Below are 21741 nucleotides of genomic sequence, written 5' to 3'. Positions count from 1 at the left end.
ATCCAGAGAGCATCTTCGGTAAGTTTGTATGCCCTGCGCCCCAGGGCAGCTGTGGCTACAATGTAGCTTGCCATTGCCAGTGTATGAATGTGTGTGTGAATGGGTGAATGACTGAATGTAGTGTAAAGCGCTTTGGGGTCCTTAGGGACTGAGTAAAGCGCTATACAAATGCAGGCCATTTACCATTTTATTATCAGATATTAAAAGGTAAATTTTAAAATAAAATCCCATCATTGCATATTTTGTAAATAAGGTCTTCAGGAAATGACTTCTTTGCCATTTCTGCTGTTGTTGTTGCAGGATGGGGACAAACTAACCCTCATCCGCTCAGGAGGAGTGAAAACTAAATCAAACTGCAGTCTGACTTTTTTAAATAAGAAAAATAATCTAAAGCAGTTTTATGTAAACCAAAATAGTTTGTTTCAACATAAAGTTTAGTCTTTAGCTTTAAAAAGTTTCCAGTCCTAGCTTTGCAAACTTATGCAAAAAAAGTTATATTCATGCTTTTAGCAGTGTCCACTTGTGCAAGGAACACAAATCTGATGAAAAAAAATTTAAATAAAAGACAAACAATGTGTGTTAGGATGTTTTACCAACAGTCTGATAATGGAAAAAAATGATTACCAGTAATAAGATATGAGGTGTTATCAGCCACAAGAAAGGGGAAACAGACTGTGAGACTAGGCACACCTACATGTGCAGTGAGCATTTGCCACCAAGTCAAAAATCCAAAGTGCAGCAGCTTGCTAGCACATAGCTACTAAACACAGGGTGTTAAATTTCACTGTCAAGAATTATTTTAACTCCTTTTAGCCAAATAAAAACAGTCTGTTACTCTGAAGCAGACCGCGTTCCCCTCAGGTATGATTGTCAGTAAAGCTGGATGTCGTTACCCGCACGTTCGATGCCTCCAGTTGTGGTATGGATCGTAGAGGCTCTCGCAGAATGCCAGTGCATGACGGACAAACTCCTCCGCCTGACTCTGGTCCACCATCTCCTTCTCTTTGGTCTTACTCTTCAGCTGTAATAGAAAGAGCCACATTACATACTGCAATACTATTAAGTCTCAGTGAGACTTTCTCTGTTTAATCCATACATACAGCTGTGTGTAATAGTTAACCCAAATTTCTGTTACTGGAAGTAGGCAGCCGAGTAAAAGCTATCAGTTATTTCTGTTTTAAGCAAGTTTTTCTTTCTTTCATCAATTCAAACAGAGGAAAAGAAAGAATGAATTATTTTTTATAGTAACAAGGGGAGAATCTCAGTGCTTGGTTGGAGGATTGTGACCCATTTTTGCAGCATGTTTGTGTGTGTGTTTTTTCTTTTGGGTGTTTTGGTAAAGGTTTTTGAGGATGTTCAATTTGCATAAATGGGAAGAACAAAAGGTTAGGCTTTTGAACAGAGAATCATGCACAGCTGTTCTTTTAGTGTCCAAGAATGAAAGTACAGAGGTGGATATTACAGCAGTTGGTCACCTTTAACTGAATCCATTCTTTCATCCAATACTGGAATCTTTTCCACGTACCCCAGTTACAACATAAACCAAAACCATGATCCATCCTCCTCTGTGCGCAAGCATTTGAGAGTTGTTCTTTTCATTGAAATAAACCTCCCCTCCCCCACCCCCCAACATACCACAGCAGTTTTTTTTCCATCAGTCTAAAGGATTTGCTAGTGAGATGCATCAGGCTTACCTATGTTGACGCTGAATTTTTGGGGGGGTAAGAATGCAGGAAAACTTTTCCATAAAGGTCATATTTGCAAACTTGTCACTGCACAGTAGAATAGAGCACTGATCCCCTAATTTGCTAAATCATCTTTAAAGGTTTTGATCCACATTTCCATTAATTCTACAAGTAGTTCTCCAAGTTAGAAAGTAATTTTCTAGATGTTTTAGGTCTCAATTAATTGAAACTACAAAGTGACGAAAATGACCGCAGCTCACTGTGATAAAATATTCAACTTCAGAGATCAAGCAGACATGCTTTCTTAACAATCATTATCTATATAATAAATAATAAGACAAAGGGAAGATTTCTCTAGAACTACTAGAACAATGACTGCAAACACAAAAAAATAAAGCAAATTAAATAAAAAAATGTCCACCATTTGAAAAAAATAAAATTGGTGCATTTTTTATGGAATTGTCTGTCAAACAGTATCAGTGGGTGAAATTACAATGGCTACATTCATGTTTTACACATGCTGTATGTTTATAATTGATATTCTCTGGACTTTTAAAAACATCACATCAGCTCACCAATGTCTCAAACGTTGGTCAAATGTAACAGAGCTTACATTTTTTGCGTTGTCCTTCCTTTCCTTTCCTTTCTCAGTATAAAACAGTTTAAAACTAAATTAATACAATAATCTTAAATTGTGTTAAGGAATGTTTCATCTTTAAGTCTATGACATTTTGGAGATGGGTTCATCTTCTGCTAAATTAATATCAAAAGATTTGAACTTCTAAACATCCATCCATCCATCCATCCATCCATCCATCCATCCATCTTCTTCCACTTTATCAAGGGCCGGGTCACGGGGGCAGCAGCCTAAGCAGAGAAGCCCAGACCTCCCTCTCCCCAGCCACCTCCTCTAGCTTATCCGGGGGAACACCAAGGCGTTCCCAGGCCAGCCGAGAGATGTAATCTCTCCAGCGTGTCCTGGGTCTGCCCCAGGGCCTCCTCCCGATGGGACATGCCCGGAACACCTCACCTTCTGAACTTCTAAACATTGAGCTTATTTTTCCACTCTAAAATAATACATTCTTCAAGACCACAGGACACAGAAATATATCTGCAAAAGAAAAAGGGAGGAGTCAGACCTGCTGAATATAAAGTGTTGTCATGGTGATGATGTGATTGATGTAGGAGCAAGTACCAATCTCCTCCACGTTGGATAGGTTCCTTTCGTAAACATGGAATCATGGACACACAAACACACAAGACAAGTCAACTGTTAACTTCTCAATCACTTACTTTGGAACACCTACTTCATTAAAGTGAAATATCATCTCAGCAGCTTTACAGTACATGTATGTTTAACTTCCTGACCTGCAGATGATGATGAGGAATTTGAGCAGCAGCAGTGCTAGGTTTTGCTGCTCGGGCTCTAGGCCGTCAGAGGCTTTTTGGACACACTGTAGTAACTGGTGGCGCAAAACTTGCAGGATGTTGTCTGGGAGAAGCGTCAACACCGGGGGAACCTCCTCTGGTCTGTAGACACAGAAGCATCGCAAGCACAAAGCTGGATCAAAAGGAATGTCTATTCCATGTTTGTGTACCAGGATCAGCAGATTATCAAAGCACCATCTGCTTTCACCGCATCGTACACATGCCTGGTGCATTCAGAAAAAATTGCATTAGTGCTGCACTCTGTTCATATATGAGAGAGAGAATCCCATGGTAGGGAAGCAGATGTGACAGCTGCAGAGGAAGGGAATGAGATGAAACGAGGATGGGGGAGAAGATAAATGGAGGGAAGAGAGGACAAACACGCAAGGAAGAAGAAGAAAATGACATCATTCAAAGGAGGAAAAAAGCAAATAACAGGCTGGCAGATAAAAAACTTAGCCAAGTAGACTGAAACACCCATATTCTGCTATCCTACTCCACCCAATCCTGTGGCTCTGCCTTGCTCATAAAATGTGACTGACTTCATAAGGCTTCATCTGAGGTTCATGATCACAAGTGGCAGAACAGCACAGCCACAGTGTTAACCAAGCTGCTCTAAAATCCTAGATACATGCTCTCCAATGATGAGTGGGTGTCTCTCACTTAACTGATTTGTGTCGGCATGGTGCTTTTGATGCAGAGCATCACCTGCAACAAAATTAAACCACTCTGCACAAAAGCATCTGTTGTGGCCATGCTATTTTAGGCTGCACTGTGGAAAGCTCCACGGTGTGTGGTCATGATGTGGCTGACATACAAGAGGAGGTAGCTCTGAACCCGCTCCTTACAACTGAGTAGATTGCACTGGTGTATTATTAAGTAAGTGTAATTAGGGTGAAATGTGTAAGACAGAGATGGTGGAAGGTTACTGTGCAAGGCTGAACAGCAACAGAGCAACAAATCTGTTCCAGGTGAGCAAGGAAGAGAAACTAGTTTGAAAGGAATCTGGGAAACTGAATAGCTGACTGTCTTAGCAAAAAGAAACATTAACAGAAAAAAACTTAAAATTTAAAAAATTTAAAAAACAAAACAAAAATACTGTGCAAAAGTCTAGAGCCACCCTTCTATGTATTTTCCAAGGGGCCAGACTTCCTTGTACTTTTAAAAGTGGTCTTCTGTAGGTCACTTAACATGTATCTACGGGAATAATTCAAACCTAAAAAACAGACACCTAACTCAAGGGATGCACCGGTGTTATATCTACACATAACAGCAAAGAACTAATTTTAATTTTAATTTATGGACTTAATCATTAGAAGTTGGAAGAAGGTAGATAGGCAGACATAAAATAATACTTTTCTACCAACAAGGTGAGTTTTTTGGCTAATAGCTATTAGCCATAAAATTGGCAAATCTCAGCATGTCTGAATGTCCAGTCCTTAAGAAATAGGAACAAGGAGCAATTGTCAAAGCTAAAAAACAACAAAGCAGAGTGCAAAGAAACTGCAGCTCCTGGTCACTTGAGGTTCACTCCAAAAGTTAGTCAATCCTGAGAGAGCAAGAAAAATTATTCCATCCCTTTAAACTATTTAAACTTTAAACAAACCACCACCAGCCCAAACTGCTCTCACATTACTGTGAATAGCTGTAACAGACTTGTGACCAGCCAGCTTTTACTGGCATGTTTTACATCAGACCTTGTTTTTTGACAGCTGTCTCTGTCTTTGGCTTTGTGTGTTTCTCTTGTTTGCACAGTTCTGTCTAATCTCGTAGCTGATAGTAGCACATTCTTCTTCTATTTCTGTGGTTACGGGTGGCTAGCAAACCTTCAAGCAGAAGAAGCATTTTACAACCTAACAGGCAAACTAAAAAAATAAGGAAAAACTTATTTTATAGGAGAAAAATATTCACATAAACTATTCCACTTTGTATAGCTACACAACTATTCAAATATTAAGCTTGTGCAACATAACCACTTAGTTTAGTGTTTACCCATTTACTTGCTAACTAGGCTTGGTAGCATTGCCTAATAAGTTAGCATATTAACATCTCGTTTGAATACAATTTAAATAAAACCCAAACCAAAGAATAGCAGCAACCAAAATCCCAAACTTGAGGCTTCGGTCGTAGTGCACATACCAAAAGGGAACAACACAAATTGTGTTGGCAATCTACTTCGAAATAATATGCTGATAAATTAAAACACTGTTAGCTAATAATGGTGCACATGCTAGAAATAAGAGTGAAAAATTACCATCCTATTAAAAATATTCCTCATCAAGAAGACAAGTCATTGTCAGTGTTTTCTTCTGCCAAACCAGTGTGGCTTGGTTAAAGAATAAGAAGTGGTTATTCAGTGTAAATGCTAATTCCTGTTTTACAACCATTATATTTGTTATACTGAAAGAAAGCTTCAGCATTGCAATTTGCCACAGTTTACCTTGAAGGTGTCTTTTCAAAGTCTACATCGAGACATCGCTCGTAGGAGCTGATGAAAATCTCCAGCCATAGCTTCAAGTAGTCTGGATCCCTCTGAGAAAAGAACAGACACAGAAACGGGAGGGGAGAGAAGGGTACAGAGAGGAAACAGTATTTTTAGTTACCTTTGTAGACAAATCTGTCATATTTAGAATAAATAATTGACTGACAGCTGACACACCTTGGCTGTAATTTGATTGAATTAATTGTTGTGTGGTGTGTGTGTGAGACATTAATGACTTTTCTGTGTGGAACTTCAGGAAGTAGTTGCTGGTAAATGTGAGGTCGACATCAGATTTCTGACTTTTGGAGTACCATTGAATCCTGGTACCTCATGCACCCCTTTGTAGCCCTTTCAATGTTCCCCAACAGACGTGTACACATTTTGTCCTTTCCATACATACACGATTGTTTACCCACACACAACACATGATGCTTACCCTGAACTGCCCCCTGACCTCCTAACTGTACCTCAAAATTGTTTCGGGGTTCCACTCTTCCTCACTGTCCAGTGAATGGTCCTCACAGGGATAGGAAACATGCAAACATGTGTATGCTTATATCGGTGGTCACCATTCTAGTCTGACATTTCATTTTATACTCAGCTGATGTTCAAATCAATATGATTGTGGAATTCCTATAAAATATTTGTATATGGGATTTAGATATTTAATTTTACTTCTGCAAAGTTACATCAAGATTTGTCTTCTCATGTAGGAGGAACTACGGAAGACAGATACATACAATCTTTATAATATGACAATTGCCCTTAGAAAAGTGGTCCAAAGGCATAATGTAGCATGATGATATTTCAGTTGAAACATGGATAAAAAAAAGGATATTAATCTCACGCAGACTTTGTTGTTGAACTAGAGCAATGATGCTGGAGAGGACTAGCTGTTAGCCTCTGTGTTTACCTATGCTCTTAGACAAGCAGAAGGAGAATGATCTCAAGAATAAAACTAGGCTGATTTCAGTTTAAGCACACTACCACACTTCCTCTATGGTTGTGTGTACATCAGAGTTAGCTAATCACCCCACATAATTTAGGATTGAGTAAATATTTCCCAGTGCCTTTTCTATATTTGCCTCTGGTTATATTAGAAGCAAGAAAAACACATATATACACTACTGGTCAAAAAGTTTTAGAACACCCCAGTTTTTCCATATTTAACTTGAAAATCATCCAGTTTAAAATCTCATTGCACTCTGAAATGAGAGCATAGTACAAATAAGCAATTGAAGTTAAAAATAAATAAATCAAGGAATCAATTTATAGACCAAAATGTATTCTAAACTTTTGACTAATCAAAGTAGCGACCTTTGGCAGATACAATAGCTGAACACACCAGTGGCATTCACTCTGCAACAGAGATCAAATATTCTTCAGAAAGTTCTTCTCATATCTGTTGCAGAGGTTCCCATAAATGTGGCACTTGTAGGTTGCTTTGCTTTGACTCTTCTGTCCAGTTCATCCCAAACCAGCTCAATGGGCTTTAAGTCTGGAGACTGTGCTGGTCACTCCATGTTTTCAAGCTTGTCATCTTGTTCTTTTTTCCTGAGGTAGTACTGGCATAGCTTGACTTGTGTTTTGGGTCATTATCTTGCTGTAGGATGAACCCCTGACCAACTAGGTGCATGCATACCAGTGCATGCATGGCGCTGCAGAATGCTTGTGATAGCTGTTTTGGTTCAGAATGTATTTGAATACAATGTTTCCTGTTTTATATCCATGTGGGCAACGTTTGATGGATTTACCTCAATGGGGTTCATCTATTCTTTTTTATGGGTGCTGGAAATATGCGTCATGTTGCTGTCAAAAAGGACAGTAGTGTGGTCATGTGGCCGTTTGTGAATGCAATAACTCAAGAAGGAGGCAACATAGAATTTTCAAATATCTAAGTTGCATCTACTAAAAATCTCAGATAAGTTTAAATCTCAGTGACCTTGACTTCCAGGTGAGAGGTCAACTTATCTGAAAATGAGAGGATTTTCACATTTATACCACAGGTTTGTGTCATGGTAAGCGCTGTGTCAGGCAGGGGTTGGACCCAAATGCAGGACTCTGAGACAGAGACCTTAAAGAACCAGCTTTCATTTGCTGGGAAAAATGAACTGAGAAACAAAAGACTTGACCTGACCTGACCTAACGAAAGCAGACAAGACATAAAAAGAGAAACAAACGTGGACATTACTGACTGGAGACACAGAGAGGCAACATGAAACACAGAGGACACGAGAAATGTGAAAGACAGGGAAGACACTGAGACAGAACCCTAAAGACTAAAAACTATACATAAGCACAAAACCCACAAAGAGAACAAAAAACATGGCTGACACTGGAATACTAACAAAACTAAAAAACATAGGAACCCTGGGTCACCAGACTCAGGACCATGAGGTTGAAGGGTAGCACTATATTTTTGAAGAATTAAAAACAATACTGATTTATTTAATTAATTTGTATCCAATTTACTTGTGTTAACGTGGTGTTTGAGGTCTGACTGACAGATTGACATGATGGTAAGGTGTCCGCTACTCCGCTTTGAATATTAGTATGAACTTGACACAGTGATTACTTAATGGATTTTCACCAAAATTGTGCCCAAGTTCGAGACCATATTTGTTGGTTGTTGTTTTTAAGGCTTTTCTCTAAAAAAAAAAAAAAAAAAAAAAAAAAAAAAAAAAAAAAAAAAATCTTTACAAGAATTGCTAGTTCCCCTAGAGCACAAGTCTCCAACTCCAGTCCTTGAGAGCTACTGTAATGCAGGACAGTAGCTCTCGAGGACTGCAGTTCGAGACCCCTGCCCTACACAGTATTTATCACCCCGACGATCAGAGGATTCCCTATGAGCAAGCATTTAGTGACAGTGGGGAGAAAAAACACTCCCTTGTAAGAGGGAGAAATCTCCAACAGAACCAGGCTCAGGAAGGGACAGCCATCTGTTGCAACTGTCTGGGGAGGGGGAATTGAAAATTTTTTAAAAAAAGCCAAAATGATAATTATTGGAGCAAGTTAATTAATTTTTTGTTTAATTTAAAGATTTAAAGGAGTATTGGGTTTTCATTGTGAACAAGCGTTTGCAGTATAATTCTGCTATTAACTGCCTTTTCCAATCCCTGCTTGTGGTTTTTTCACTTTTGTCCGGGGTCAAAGAAGCAATACTGGAGACTTTTGTCCCTCTATGCTCCTCATGTCAATGTAGGGGGAACTCTTAGAGAGGCCAGGGTCAAAAAATGGATACCGCAGAATCTCCAAGGGTTTGATGCGCTGGTTTGCATCCAAGGCCAACATCTGTTTAATCAGGCTGACCAATAAATATATGCCACTTTCAGGACCTGTTCTAACTGTGATTAGTTGTTTGAGGTCATCAAGATGCTGAAGTGCTACATATCGAGTTTCTTGGACTTGGTATCCTGTCTCATACTGAAATTGTTCTCCCGTCTTAAATATCCAGCGCTGTTTACTGTAGTCGTCTTTTCGGAAATAATATTCTGTGGCCATGTCGCAGTCTAGAATATAATCTGGTGGCTGGCCCTGAGTGTCTATGATGAATTGCAAAACATCAAATCCATACTCCCAGGGTAGAGTGGCACCCCTACAGCAAGCTCCACAGCTACCAGCCACAGAGACCACATGTCAATTGCTTCATTATATGGAATATGAAGCATAACTTCGGGTGCTCTATACCAAATTGTCTGCACACAGGTACCGGGAATCACTGCAGACACGGGACATGCTAGGGCAAAGTCAATAATTTTGACTTTGACAGGAGGCTCATGGCGGTCCATAACCATTATGTTTCCAGGTTTGAGGTCAGTATGCACTATACCAACAGAACTCAGGTAGAGCAGAGCATTTGATAGTTGATGTAAAATTGGCCTCAGTTCTCTTTATGCTGCTTTTTGATCAAGCAGTTCAAAGTTTAAGCAGATACACTACCTGTCAAGGAAAAAGTCGTTCCACTTAACAATGTTGCAACTAGAGTTTTCAGGATGAAAATTTCCATTTTTGCCTGTTGCAAAATTTCAGGTTTGTTCTTATTGATTTTAATAGCCACGGCTTTGTTGGTTTTTGTACTTCGACATTTGGTTACGAGACCAAAGGTGCTTTCTCAGAGGAAAGCCTCTACCTTGTAGTGCTTTCCCAAAATGCTCCCTTCAAATATTTCACATGCCAAAGTGAAATGTGTTGGTGTGCTCTTAAATTGGTGAGAAACGTTTCAAAATTGTTTTTGGTTGCTGTTGTAAAATTCTCTCAAAACTCTTCTAATTTTGTTTGTGTGTGTGTGTTTTATTTTTCTATTACTGTTCACACTAAATTTAACCCCTTTCAATTTTTTATGAGTCAATCAAAGAAAATGTTAGTTTTGGAGAATTTTTAAATTATGAACTGACAATTATGAAACTTTGTTTGTTTATTTATTTGGTTTTTCTTTTGCATACCATGTCAAGCTTTCCTGTACATAATTATGTCCTAGATTTTGGAGAAAACAAGAAATTGATTAAAATGCTCTATTTTATTTTAAAAATCAACAGATTCATATATTCATATTTAGTGTGTTTATGTGTGTGTGTGAGAAAATTATGTGGTTCATACAACAAGCTGCAATGTTTGACCCGACTTTTGTGAACCTCTTCTCACAGCATTGCTTCATATTCAGAAGCAACAGAATTTGAATTTAAGGTTTAGTGTATACAAGCAAAATAAGAATGAGAGGTCGTGGTTCCTGTAACTGATAGTGACACATGTGCGTTTTTTCTTAGGGCGTTAAAGCTAAAACTTGCACCTGACTGAATGGAAAACAGGCCCGGCAGTGTTCCTAACAGTCAAATTTCTAGCAGCCGGCTGACCGGCATTTCCTAAATTCCATGGAACAATGCCCAGAGAAAGATGAGATATTAGAATCAGCTGCAGAGGAGGACTGGCCAGACAGGAACAAACAAGACAACGCACACAAGTGACAGTGCTACAAAAATCTGCTCCGGAAATTTCTTTATTACTGTGACAACCAGCATTACACGTAATATGTTGCATTAGTAAATGCAACATATTTAGAACAATGCATTTTTTGTCACTGCTACATCCTTTGTGCTATAACATTACATTTTCTTTACCTGGTACCTGACTTTATGTTTCCCTTTATATAAAGAAAGACCTATGTATCATAATTAGATGAGGAAAAGGTAAAAATTGGTGCACAAAAATTCCCCGGAATTCAGGAAATAAAGTCTGATGTTCAAAATTTCTGGCGGAGGACATCCAGACCCTTCACTGAGTCCCTCCCCATTGCTCACACAAAATCGACGCCAACTGGTCTGACCTGAGGACACTGAAAATGAATGGCTGCAAGCAACATGTACAGAAACATCTTTTTCACATTGTTCATATAATCTCTGAACATCGAGCATAATTGATGGGTGTGTGAGGCAGTAACAGCATTTGCAAGTAGTATTGTTACAGCAGACACTGCAACAGGGCTTCAACTAAGGATGATTTACTGTCTCTGATTAATCTACTGCTCATGTTGGGTTAAGTGCTTTGTTTAGAAAATGTCAAGTTAGTGTTTTGTTTGCTTAAAAACCAGAGCTGTAACAACTAAATACTTGCTAATGTCTCTTAAGAAAATTACTAAAATGAAAAAAACAAACAAACCAAACAACAACATAAAACCCCCACACAAATCTGATTGTTTCAGCTCTGTATCACAGACATAACTCTGAAAGCATCATCGATTCATCATACATAAGTTATCTCTTCTTCAAGCACTCTTACAAGATGCTGTCATAAGGACTTTGGGCCATCTGGAGGGTGTGAGTGAGCAATCTAGGTCAAGGAGAACTGAAGAGTTAAACATGGCAGATTATAGTAACACTCAGTTTATTGAGCATTTGGTAGAGTAGTCTGACCACTACTCATTCAGAGGTCTTTAAATAATTAGATTGTGATTTGGTGGTTACCCCTCTGACCCCCTTTATAGGGTTAATTAAAAAACCCGGAGCATTTTAAAGGCCTTAGCATTCACTCTCTAGGGAACTGCCTACTGATATTATGACAATCAATCCAGTGAAAACTGTGTGAGAGCTAAAAGTCTGAGCCCGTTCAAGCCATGAGGAAGTACAAGAATTTTGAAGCGATATCATGCTACTCTTCTCGTTCTGTTGCAGCTGCTCACGCTTCTGCCTAACGAAATTTGTACAAAGGGAGCTATAACAAGAACTCAACACATACAATGCCTGTATGCAATATATGTAAAACAAAAATGATTTTGATTGGATGTTAAGTAACTCTGTATTTGGCACTTTCTCATTGCTGTGACTTCACTTATGTGGGAGCTCAGAAAACATCCCATCATTCAAAAGGCAGACAAACAGGAAGACCGACTTGACAAATAAATAATGGAATAATCCACTCCAGTGACTTTTATCCACAGACTGTATATTAAAGACTGATGCCGTTACCATGACGTCACCCATTGGTTTTGGACTCTGCATTCTGAAGCCTCAAATTAGCATTTCGGCTGCCACCCTGTTAGCTTTTTGGAGCCAGAAGTTGTCACTGCCAGCTGTAGTCCAAGCTACCACAAGACCTAGAGAAACAGTTGAATATTATGATTTGTAACCTAGCCAAACCAGCTGCAGCTGGAAAGTAAAACTTGACACATAAATCATGAGGCTGGTTATGAGTGACAGATAGATGGGACATTAAAATTATATTATACTGAGGATGGGGTTAAAATAAGTCACAAAATATACTCATCCAGGCAGCCAGCCCATATAAAACCTATGTTTGGGAAACGGTGCAGGCGAAGGCAATTCATAAACCAATTTACTAAACTCCTTATCAAATCACTGCATAAACAAAAAGAGTTTGGAGACTACAAATTCAGAACTAAAGAAAAAAAAATATCAACTGGAAAAAATAGATTCAGTGTTTCTTAGCCAGCACAGCCCCTGGCTACAGAGTGGGAGACTGCTTCTGTCTGCGTGTCAGAGTGGGAATCAGCCAGCGCTGTGCTATTCCAAGTGAAGTCATCAGAATAATCCTGTGACGCTGACCTCCGTCTGCATGTGTGTGTGCAAGGAAGAGACAAAAAAAGAAGAAAAGAGGGAGAGAGACGTCGGACTGGAACTCAGCAGCAGCCACGTGTGTAATATGTTCTGCTAGGAGGCCATGGTCTGTCTTCTGTGTGTGCTTCTTTCCCCATGTTACCCGTCACTTACACCAATGACAGAAAAAAACATTTATTATTGGATGGTGCCGCGCTGCTCTCTAACCAGAGCAATAAACAGTCTATTGTCTTTATGTGCATATGAATGCTGCTGCCAGGAAATTAGAAGATGATGATTTAAGCCAGCAGTTTCCCTCTCAAGTGAGTTTGTGACTGAATGACTGTGTGTATGTCTCTTAAAGAATGTCCTCTTTTAGGCAGCAGCTTGGGAGCACAGATGCCCATTGAGGGTTTGTACTGTGGCAGGCGAGGGACACACCCTGCTCTACATCGCCCTGTTTATCCTCAGCCTTCATCACAGGCCTCTCTGTCACACTCACACAGAGTAAGAATCCTCAATCGACAGCAATCACCTTGTCCAGACTCCCACAATATTCTTGTGTCCCAATGTGTATACAGACAGTTCCCATGAGAGAATCACATGCCTCTATGATTTAGTTCATTATCATATTAAATTCTATGCCCAGCTACTACATCACAATCCCATCCCAAATATCTGTTTAAACTGACCTCTGTAAAAGGTCACCAGCAAGACAGACCAATGCACGTCCTTCTTAACAGAGAAATCCCCACTGACCCCAGACTGGATTTATCAATAGCTCTCAGTCATTTTGAATGTCAGAGACATGCATGAACCAAAAGAAAACGCTGAAGGGCTGAAGAGAGACCAATGCTGGATTTTCTAATAGTTACTCATTTTTTAAAAAAACGATTCCTTCTGGAGTCTATACTCATTCTTGACCATCCATTTATCTTCTACCACTTATCTGTGTCCAGGTATAGTCTAAGCAGCCATGCTCAGACGCCACTCAACCAATCACCACCTCCAGCATCCTCTGAGGGGAATCCAAGGCGTTCCCAGGGAAGCTGTTTCATTCCTAGAGCATTAAACACTGCTTTTCTGTCAATGCTCTAAAACTCTAAAACTGTATGCCGTCATTTTGCCAGGATCTTTAGTTGCATCATTTTGACTTGATCTGTTATGAGATGCTAGACAGGCGTGGTCAGCCAGCTGGTCGGGTGGCAGTTCAGGGCAACCTGGTTAGGTGGAAGTGGTATAGAGTCGCTGAAACCACAATGTTTAAAGGCCTCCTCCCTTTAGATTTAATAGACGGCTGTGGTTTTTCTGTTTCTGCCACCACACAGGCTTACAGCACTACCCATCACTCTGTGACAACTCCTCTGGCTATGACATAAGTGCCATAGGTGGGTGTGTGTGTGCGTGTGCATAGGGGTCCACACTGCACGAGGACGAGGCATGTCTGATACACCCTGTTAGTGACATCAGTGTTATTCCAGATATATTCATAGCATGGAGGAAAATGAGAAGCAAGAACTGCACCAGGGAAGAAAGTTAGCCTGAGGGAACAAACTTCACAGAGCAGCTCATTCAGTAAACCAAAGCCTGAGTGCATGAGCTTGTCAGACTGCGTGAGGTATGGCATATGCACATGTTTATTTGTATTTGTGTGTGTGTGTGTGTGTGTGTGTGTGTGTGTGTGTGTGTGTGTGTGTGTGTGTGTGTGTGTGCAGAAATTAGACTGGGTAATCTACTTGAGCAAATATGTGAAATTTTGAAACCTTGCACCATTTCCAGCTTGACTCTTTTGCTTCCTGTTCCCACCAATGCTTTCAGTGCATCCTGATTCCCATAAGAGCAAGGGTTTATGCAAATTACTGGCATTTGCTCCAATCCAGTGAAAAAGCAGGGTGGTGTGGGGTGACATCACACAGGATGATGGTTCTGTGAATCCCCTGTGTTGTGGACAGTTGACAAAGAGAGTGAGGACTTTTCCTCTTAAGTTACCAGAGTCAACTTTAAAGCCACAGGAGGGTAAAATGTTCCCTGTGGTTGGTTAAATCACAAAGGCTTTTCTACAGCACACAATGGCCTTAAGAGCGGAACTGGCACGATTCAGGAATCTGCTAAACCCTCCACTGTCTGACAAGCCCTTCTGGATAAAATACTGGCGAGAGAGCAGAGCTACTGCGCCACTGTATGCCGGCAGCCACCATTGCTGCTGGAGCACAACACTATGGCACGAACCAATGACAGTCAGTGAAGAGGATCGCTCGTTACATAAGCATCTTGGCTGTTGTCTGCGACCTCTCTGCTTCACTATAACTCAGAGAAGCAAACTGGAGTCAGTCTGCAGATTCTCATTGAAATGCATACAACATAATAACTGATATCTACCAATACATTAATTCCTCACTTATGTCATTTAGAAGCATTAAATAATGAATAGCAACAGCACTTTTCAAACAATGTAAATGTAATCATACAGACTAAGCTGTTACTATGTTTCCCAACTATTCCCTACTAGCAATATATAACGAAAGGTCAAAGATACAGTAAGCATTCCTTTGACCTTCTGACTCTATGGTAAATATTATTTTACATAATAATGTTCAAAACTTTAGAGTGCACAGCCTGAAACTACACTGGAGGACAAATTACTACATTCTGCCCACCTATACTTCCCTAAATACTCAAAACAGCACCAAATGTGCATCAATCTGTGGTAGGAAATAGTCCTAAGAATTGTTATATAAACTACAGTCGCCAACTGTTTCAGGAAATGAATGAAACAAAACAAAAACACTATAAACAAACATTTGTCATTCAACAAGGGAAAACAAAGGCCAATATGCCAGCGACACATGGTACTGAGTATAATCTGAAGGCACCTAATTTATTATTTGTTTTTTCATGATTACCCTACCCAAATAATAAGCATGATGTATAAATAGATAATGCTGTGATGTTGTGCCTGTGTTCAGATATGGCTAAATATGACCTGGTGCATACACAAACACCAACTCCTGCACACTTCTCCACACTGGAACTGATGCTACAGCTGTTCAACCAACAATTTCTGACTTCATCAGTATGCCAAAAGGCCAGCTGCCACTGCTGGCTTAAAGTGTATTCAAAAGTAGTTTTATAATGCCATAAGTCAAACTTCTAGGACAGACACACGTCTGTCTAAACACAAAATTGCTTCTTCCTCTTTCAGTACCAGGAACCAAGTGGTCAGGTGAATGATAATGATTCAGAGAGAGATCATCACAAAGCAGACGTCTGACTGACAGAACAGGACGAGCTGGTTCTCCCAATGGGGCCGAGGGCTGGTGGTGTTGTAAAAGCTTCTACTGTCAACACCACTCACCCGACTGACTCCTCCTTAGACAACAGTGCCAGTATTAACCTCTGACACTAAAGGCTGTCATGACTCTACTGTTGCCAATCATTAACCAGGCAAGGCACATGAAGGAGGTGTGTATCAGGATGAGTACACAAATATGACAGAGGCCTCCAAAGTCATCTAACTGAGTAACATAGTCAAGTTTCAGGAGTTAATGATTATCCTGAATGTTGTATTAAGTCTTAAAAGTGTTACAATATTGCAAATTACTAACGCTACGATAAATTGCATTATCATTGAAAGTTGAATTAGATGTTATTATAAACGTTAAACTATAGCTTAAATGCAGTACTATGTGTTTTACTAGCATTTCATTGCAAATTAGGCAGTTTTTTCATGTATTAATTGCTTTTTAATGCTAATGTTTAAAAGAACTCCAACATAATTCAAACAGTAGATTTTCCCTGACGCTCTTTGTTGCCTCTAACAGCATGTGGTCCGATTTCAATGTCAAGGACTTGAGTCAAATTTTCCAAGAAAATCCATAGAATGTGACGTTTATGCTTATTCCCATTGCCTTACTCTGGCTCCCAGCACAAAGACTCAACACAAGCTCCACATACAGACAACAAAACAAACAAGACTGTGGCATCAGATAGAACTTAGCTAGTGACACTGTTAGCGAGAAAGCAAACTAAGTTTAGCCAACTAGCTGCTAGTTAGGCATTATGTAATTTGTGTGCATTTGCAGATAAGCTACTGTTAGGTGAAATTGGTTATAAAATAGCTATATCTATGTAATGAAGCCCATCCTGGAATTTGGCCATCAGGGGAAAGCTGGTTACTGTCAGCAGAGCATTCGAGTCAAACTGTTTGGTTTTCAGGACCAAAACCTGATGCAGAGTCATCTTTCTGGCTAACGGACAGACAGTATAAAATATAGTTGTAGCTTATGGGTCAGAAAAGGGAAGTTAATGTGGAAGAGATTTAAAAGAAAAAAACTAAAAATAAAATAAATAAATGAAAAATTTATCTTGAAGACCAACAGAGTAAGCTGTTGTTGGACAAAACTATTTAGAGTTAGAGACCTATAGAGTTCTCTGTAGTGATCTCCCTCCTCAGTTTATAATCATTTTGTAAATCTTGCTCAAACTGTTTTTCAGAATGGAGGATTATCTGTGGTACATTCTTTGGATAATCACTTGTCAATTATAAGATGTTAGCCAAAAGAAGAGCGCTTTCACAGTCAGAGCTGCACTCCATCCTGTTTTTGTTTTGTTTTGTTTTTTTTAAATATACATGGCGGCAGTGGAAACATTCATATCAAGGCTTAATAACTGGACATTGGGTGACAGCACAGTAGCTATGTTTTTTAATCTTTTATACGGTCTCTGGGCTAATGTGTAGCGCTTTCTTGTAACTCAGCTGGTCATCTTCAACTAGCTGTTGCCATGCTATCACTGTGACTAGCAAAGTAATATGCGAGTTGAAATGGCAGTTGGTGATGTAAATGATGTAAAGTCATAAAGTTAAATAGTATCGGCTTTTCACAGTGAAAGCCAACATGGGGGCAGTCAGCCAGCTAGATGTAACTTAGCTACATAACAAGTGCCTAGCTGGTTGCTTCATCCAAGTCAACCTTGTTCTTTTACTGATACTTAATATACACACAGCTGGTCTCCTAGCTTTTGGAAAAATACATGAATAATAATCAAAGGCAGTCTTGAGTGTGCCCACCGTTTTGGCCAATAAAGATCTGAACAAGCTACCCGCAAAGACCAAGAATGCACTTCACTTAGCAGCTGTTACGAGAGATGGGTGTTATTAATAACTGTGGTTTTCTGAGCTTACTTAGAGCTCCTTTAAGATCAGGCTTCCTACACCATTTCATAAAGGAGCTCAAAGCTTTTGCAGAGCTCACTGAATAAAAACAAGGACAGAGCACCCTCCACCCTTCAAACCGTTTAAGATTTTCTAATGACCTGCAGAAGCCCTGAAAACAAGGAAACTGTTTTGCTACTTTGCAATGAGAAAGAGTTGGGAAGAGAAAGTTGTAATAAGAGGCCGGTTGTAGTTAAACACTTGGTGGGACACAGCGTGGCTGGTCTCAGAGCTCAGACAAGAGTTAAGCCACAGAAAGAGACATTCCTTGACCAATTTAGACCATGTGACTAAAGGCTAGACAACCCACACACAGACCATATCATTAAAATGGTCTGCCCCATACTGTGTAGATCTCCCTAGTGCTGATTAAACAGGCTCTGGGCTTCAGAGGTGTCCTTGTCAAATAGCATTAGTATGAATGCAAAGCTCCAGTGTTTCCCAGCATTGTAACAAGATCAACAATGATTCACTTCACCTGTACATGCACATGTATATCATATATATTAGAATGCATCTCTCGCCACGTCCCTTTTGCTTCATGCAGACATAAAGATTAGCTCAGTGGACTCTGGCTGAAAGCCAGGCTCGAATGCAATGATCCTTCCTTGCAATATAATGCTCAGTCAATGCAAAGAAAAAGTCCTGCTAGAGGAAATGTAATGTATATGCTCACTTTTTCACAAGTGACTGCAACAATCTCAGAGACCCCAAACACCCAGCTCGCTGGTATTAAACACTCTGTGTGTCAGCATTCAAATGCTTTACTTCTCAGGATGAGGATTACTGGATGTCGTAATCTAAAAGTAAGAGTAACAGCTTCACAGCCCTCCACACTTCTCAGAGGGCTGTGCACGGTACGTTATTGTGAGGGATTACTGTGGGAGGTAGGTAGTGTGACTGCAGCCAGGCTCACGTGAGGAGCGGCTCAGGCACGCCGTTTTGATTGGATGGCAGGATGCGCGCATGCTTTATCACAGGGTGAATTAAATCTTGCCAAGAGCTGACTCAAAGGGTGCTGTCTCTACTCTGGCGTGCCTTCATTCATCTCTACTGGTAAAGTAAGAGAGCATTAACAACATATCACGATCATGATACAGTCAAGAATGCATCCTCGCTTGGGTTGAATTTAACATTCATTAGAAACCACATCCACCTGACATTATGACAAAATTTGTCCTCAGTGAATTAATTATTCATTTATAAACATAATGTGTCTCGCTGCAATAATTCCTTCAGGATCTACAAGCAATTTCATTAGCCTGCCTTTTACCGCAATGCACTAATTGTCTTTGCCTTCAACCTGTCTGTCAGCACAGGCTGTACTTTCTCATAACCACAGCCTGTCAGAGCAAATGGGCTTAATCTGTTGCTAGACTTCAAAAAACATAAATAGCATGAGCGAATAACCTCTTTGCCAGGGAGGAAATGCCCTCACTCGGTCCATTACTTCACACCAATGACATTTCCACAGGGGAAGTGTGTGTGTGTGTGTGTGTGTGTGCAAAAGGAGAAACCTTACCTTGGTGCAGTAGAGCATCCAGACTTCATACAGTCTCTCGTTGGATGCCATGGTGCCAGTGAGGGGTACCCTCAGGCTGCGGTGTCCACAGAGGTCACTTCCCTGGCTGCTTCATGGTTCCTCGTCATGAGCTAAACGGCTTCATTGCTTCAGTGCTCATGACTTACCAACTCTGACAAAGGTGTGATAGTCCTTTTAAAAAGAGTGGGAAAAGCTGTGCAACGTGTTGAGGCAACAGCCTGATAGAGGGAGACTTTTAAAAAATATATTCCATGGCAAAGGAGAAATGTGAAGCCCCCGGAGTGCAATAGCTGGAATTGCTGGAGCAGCTGGGCCTCGACTCCCACTTTTTTCCCCTCCCGGTTCTTCTGTTGGAGGTATTCCCAGCAGCGTTTGCGCTATCAAGGATAACAACACAGACAATTACGTATGATGGAGGCAGGTGTTTGGTCACTGTAAGACAAATGGCAAGGCTATCAACCGCGAGCAACAAAATACTTTCAGTAACGTTACTCCCTGTGTACTTTGAGCTGCCCAGCTGGCTCCGAGCTCAGATGTACTGTGGCGGTCAACTACGAGACAAAACACATACATATAAACATGTCTATTTCTACTGTGTGCTCTACTGATAAGCTGCAAGCAGACTAGCTTATTCCGTACAGTCTCTTCGGCCACACTGGGCAAACACTGCTGTGTAGTTAACCTTACCTGACCAAGCTCGCTATAAGCTAGCTGTCTGTCAAAAAAAATAGCCTTTTTCTATTTTTTAAGCCACCATTTCTCCTCCTCCTCCTCATGTGACACAAACGCTGCGTCCGCCAATGCCTGCCCGGCTACAGAGGGCTCACATGAAAGTGATAAACCGCTAAAAACACCAGAAATAAAAATAACCCTATCGATAACTTGCAGACCGCTCACCTGTGCAAAGAAAAGACCAACTGTCAGTGACGCCGTTTCCAGAGTTGTTGGTTTTACGTCCAGCGTCCGACAACAAGGACGCACAGCGACTTCCTGTGGACTAACGCTTTGACTTATTTCAAAATAAGAGTCGACTATAAACTATATAATTTCTATAAAATAAACATATTTTATTTAGCTCCAAAATTTGGAAAACACCAGTGTTACAGCTGCCAAAACTGTAAACACCTTCATAATCAAAATGTCATAAATAAAGTAGAATACTTTGATGAAACTAAAATAATTACACGTAAGAAGCTGAATATAACACCATAAGGAGCTTATTAAGTTTATATGATGTTTATTTCAAGGGAGCCACAATTATACTCTCCCTAAATGGAAACTATGGGTTGTGGTCTATCTTGCTGTCATAGTAGGCATATAGTACTATTTAGGAAAATGTAATGGCTCGAAATAACAACATGTTCTGGTCCTATAGTTATAAGAAATAAAGAAATGCCTAATATGTAGTCCAAAGCAAAAGCAAGTGTAAAAGGAATATTGTAATGTACTTTTGTTAAACTAGACTTAAACCTTAGTACTTCATATACTGTACACAGTATAAGCGTAAAGGGGGATTTTAATTTGGTGGGGGAACCGGATAAACAAGAAACTGCAGCGTCTAGCACGAAAATACAAAAACGAGCCACTCGAAGGCGTTCATGAAGGCGAGGGTGTTTTTTTTAAATAACTTACTTATCGTTTAAAAATGAAGCTGCTGAATAGTGACGAAATATGCTTCTGATGTATATTACAATAGTCAGAGTATTTGCGACAGTTTTCACTCACTTACGTTGTCGATGTGGACCTACGTGGTTACGGTCTGTTTATTTTGATGTTCTATTGCCGCCCAGTGGAGCAGAGGAAAACTACAACTTTCAGACCTCTAGAAATGGTCATATGCAGAAAGAATTAGTATTGCCGCTACTACTGAGTTCACATCAGTGATACATTTATTCATTGAGAAATGAAGAGTCTTTATAATAAAGTCTTTTTAATTTTTATGGTAGTTTGATTTTAATGGATCGAGTCAGAATACCAACCAAAAATCCAGAAAAATCGCATGACATTAACTTGATAAACTGATTTGCATGTCATGAGTGAAATAAGTATTGGCTACCCAAGCAAAAAAATGAGTTATTATTGGAGGAGAAACCCTTGTTAGCAAGCACAGCTGTAAGACGTTTCTTGTAATTGGTCGCCATGTTTGGACACATCTCATGAGGGAGTTTGGCCCACTCCTCTTTCCAGAAACTCTCTAAATCCTTTAGGTTTCTTGGTTGTCACTTACAAACTTAAAGCTTTGGCTCTCTCCACAGAAAATTCTACATGACTGAGTCCTGGCCTGAGGCCACTCCATAACCCTAATGTGCTTCTTCAGCCATTCCTTTGTGGCCTTGGCGGTATGT

The 21741-nt window shown here is 40.0% G+C and overlaps 1 protein-coding gene across 2 annotated transcripts in view; it reads right to left on the bottom strand.

Annotated features, from left to right (window-relative positions):
• nbeal1 (neurobeachin-like 1) overlaps positions 1–20389 on the bottom strand; it is a 57790-nt gene extending 37401 nt beyond the window's left edge. For both annotated transcript variants that reach the window (XM_039606686.1, XM_031757785.2), the window contains exons 1-6: positions 20294–20389; positions 19376–19773; positions 5554–5645; positions 3054–3215; positions 2825–2906; positions 894–1021 (exon numbers count right to left, since the gene is read on the bottom strand). In XM_039606686.1, the coding sequence (XP_039462620.1) occupies positions 894–1021; positions 2825–2906; positions 3054–3215; positions 5554–5645; positions 19376–19426 (515 nt within the window). In that variant the 5' untranslated portion in view covers positions 19427–19773; positions 20294–20389. The remainder of the gene's footprint in view (positions 1–893; positions 1022–2824; positions 2907–3053; positions 3216–5553; positions 5646–19375; positions 19774–20293) is intronic.
• Positions 20390–21741: the final 1352 nt, after the last annotated feature.

This window comes from Oreochromis aureus, linkage group 23 (genome assembly GCF_013358895.1).
Source record: "Oreochromis aureus strain Israel breed Guangdong linkage group 23, ZZ_aureus, whole genome shotgun sequence".
NCBI classification, from domain to species: domain Eukaryota; kingdom Metazoa; phylum Chordata; class Actinopteri; order Cichliformes; family Cichlidae; genus Oreochromis; species Oreochromis aureus.
This window is presented reverse-complemented; position numbering and strand designations above follow the sequence as displayed.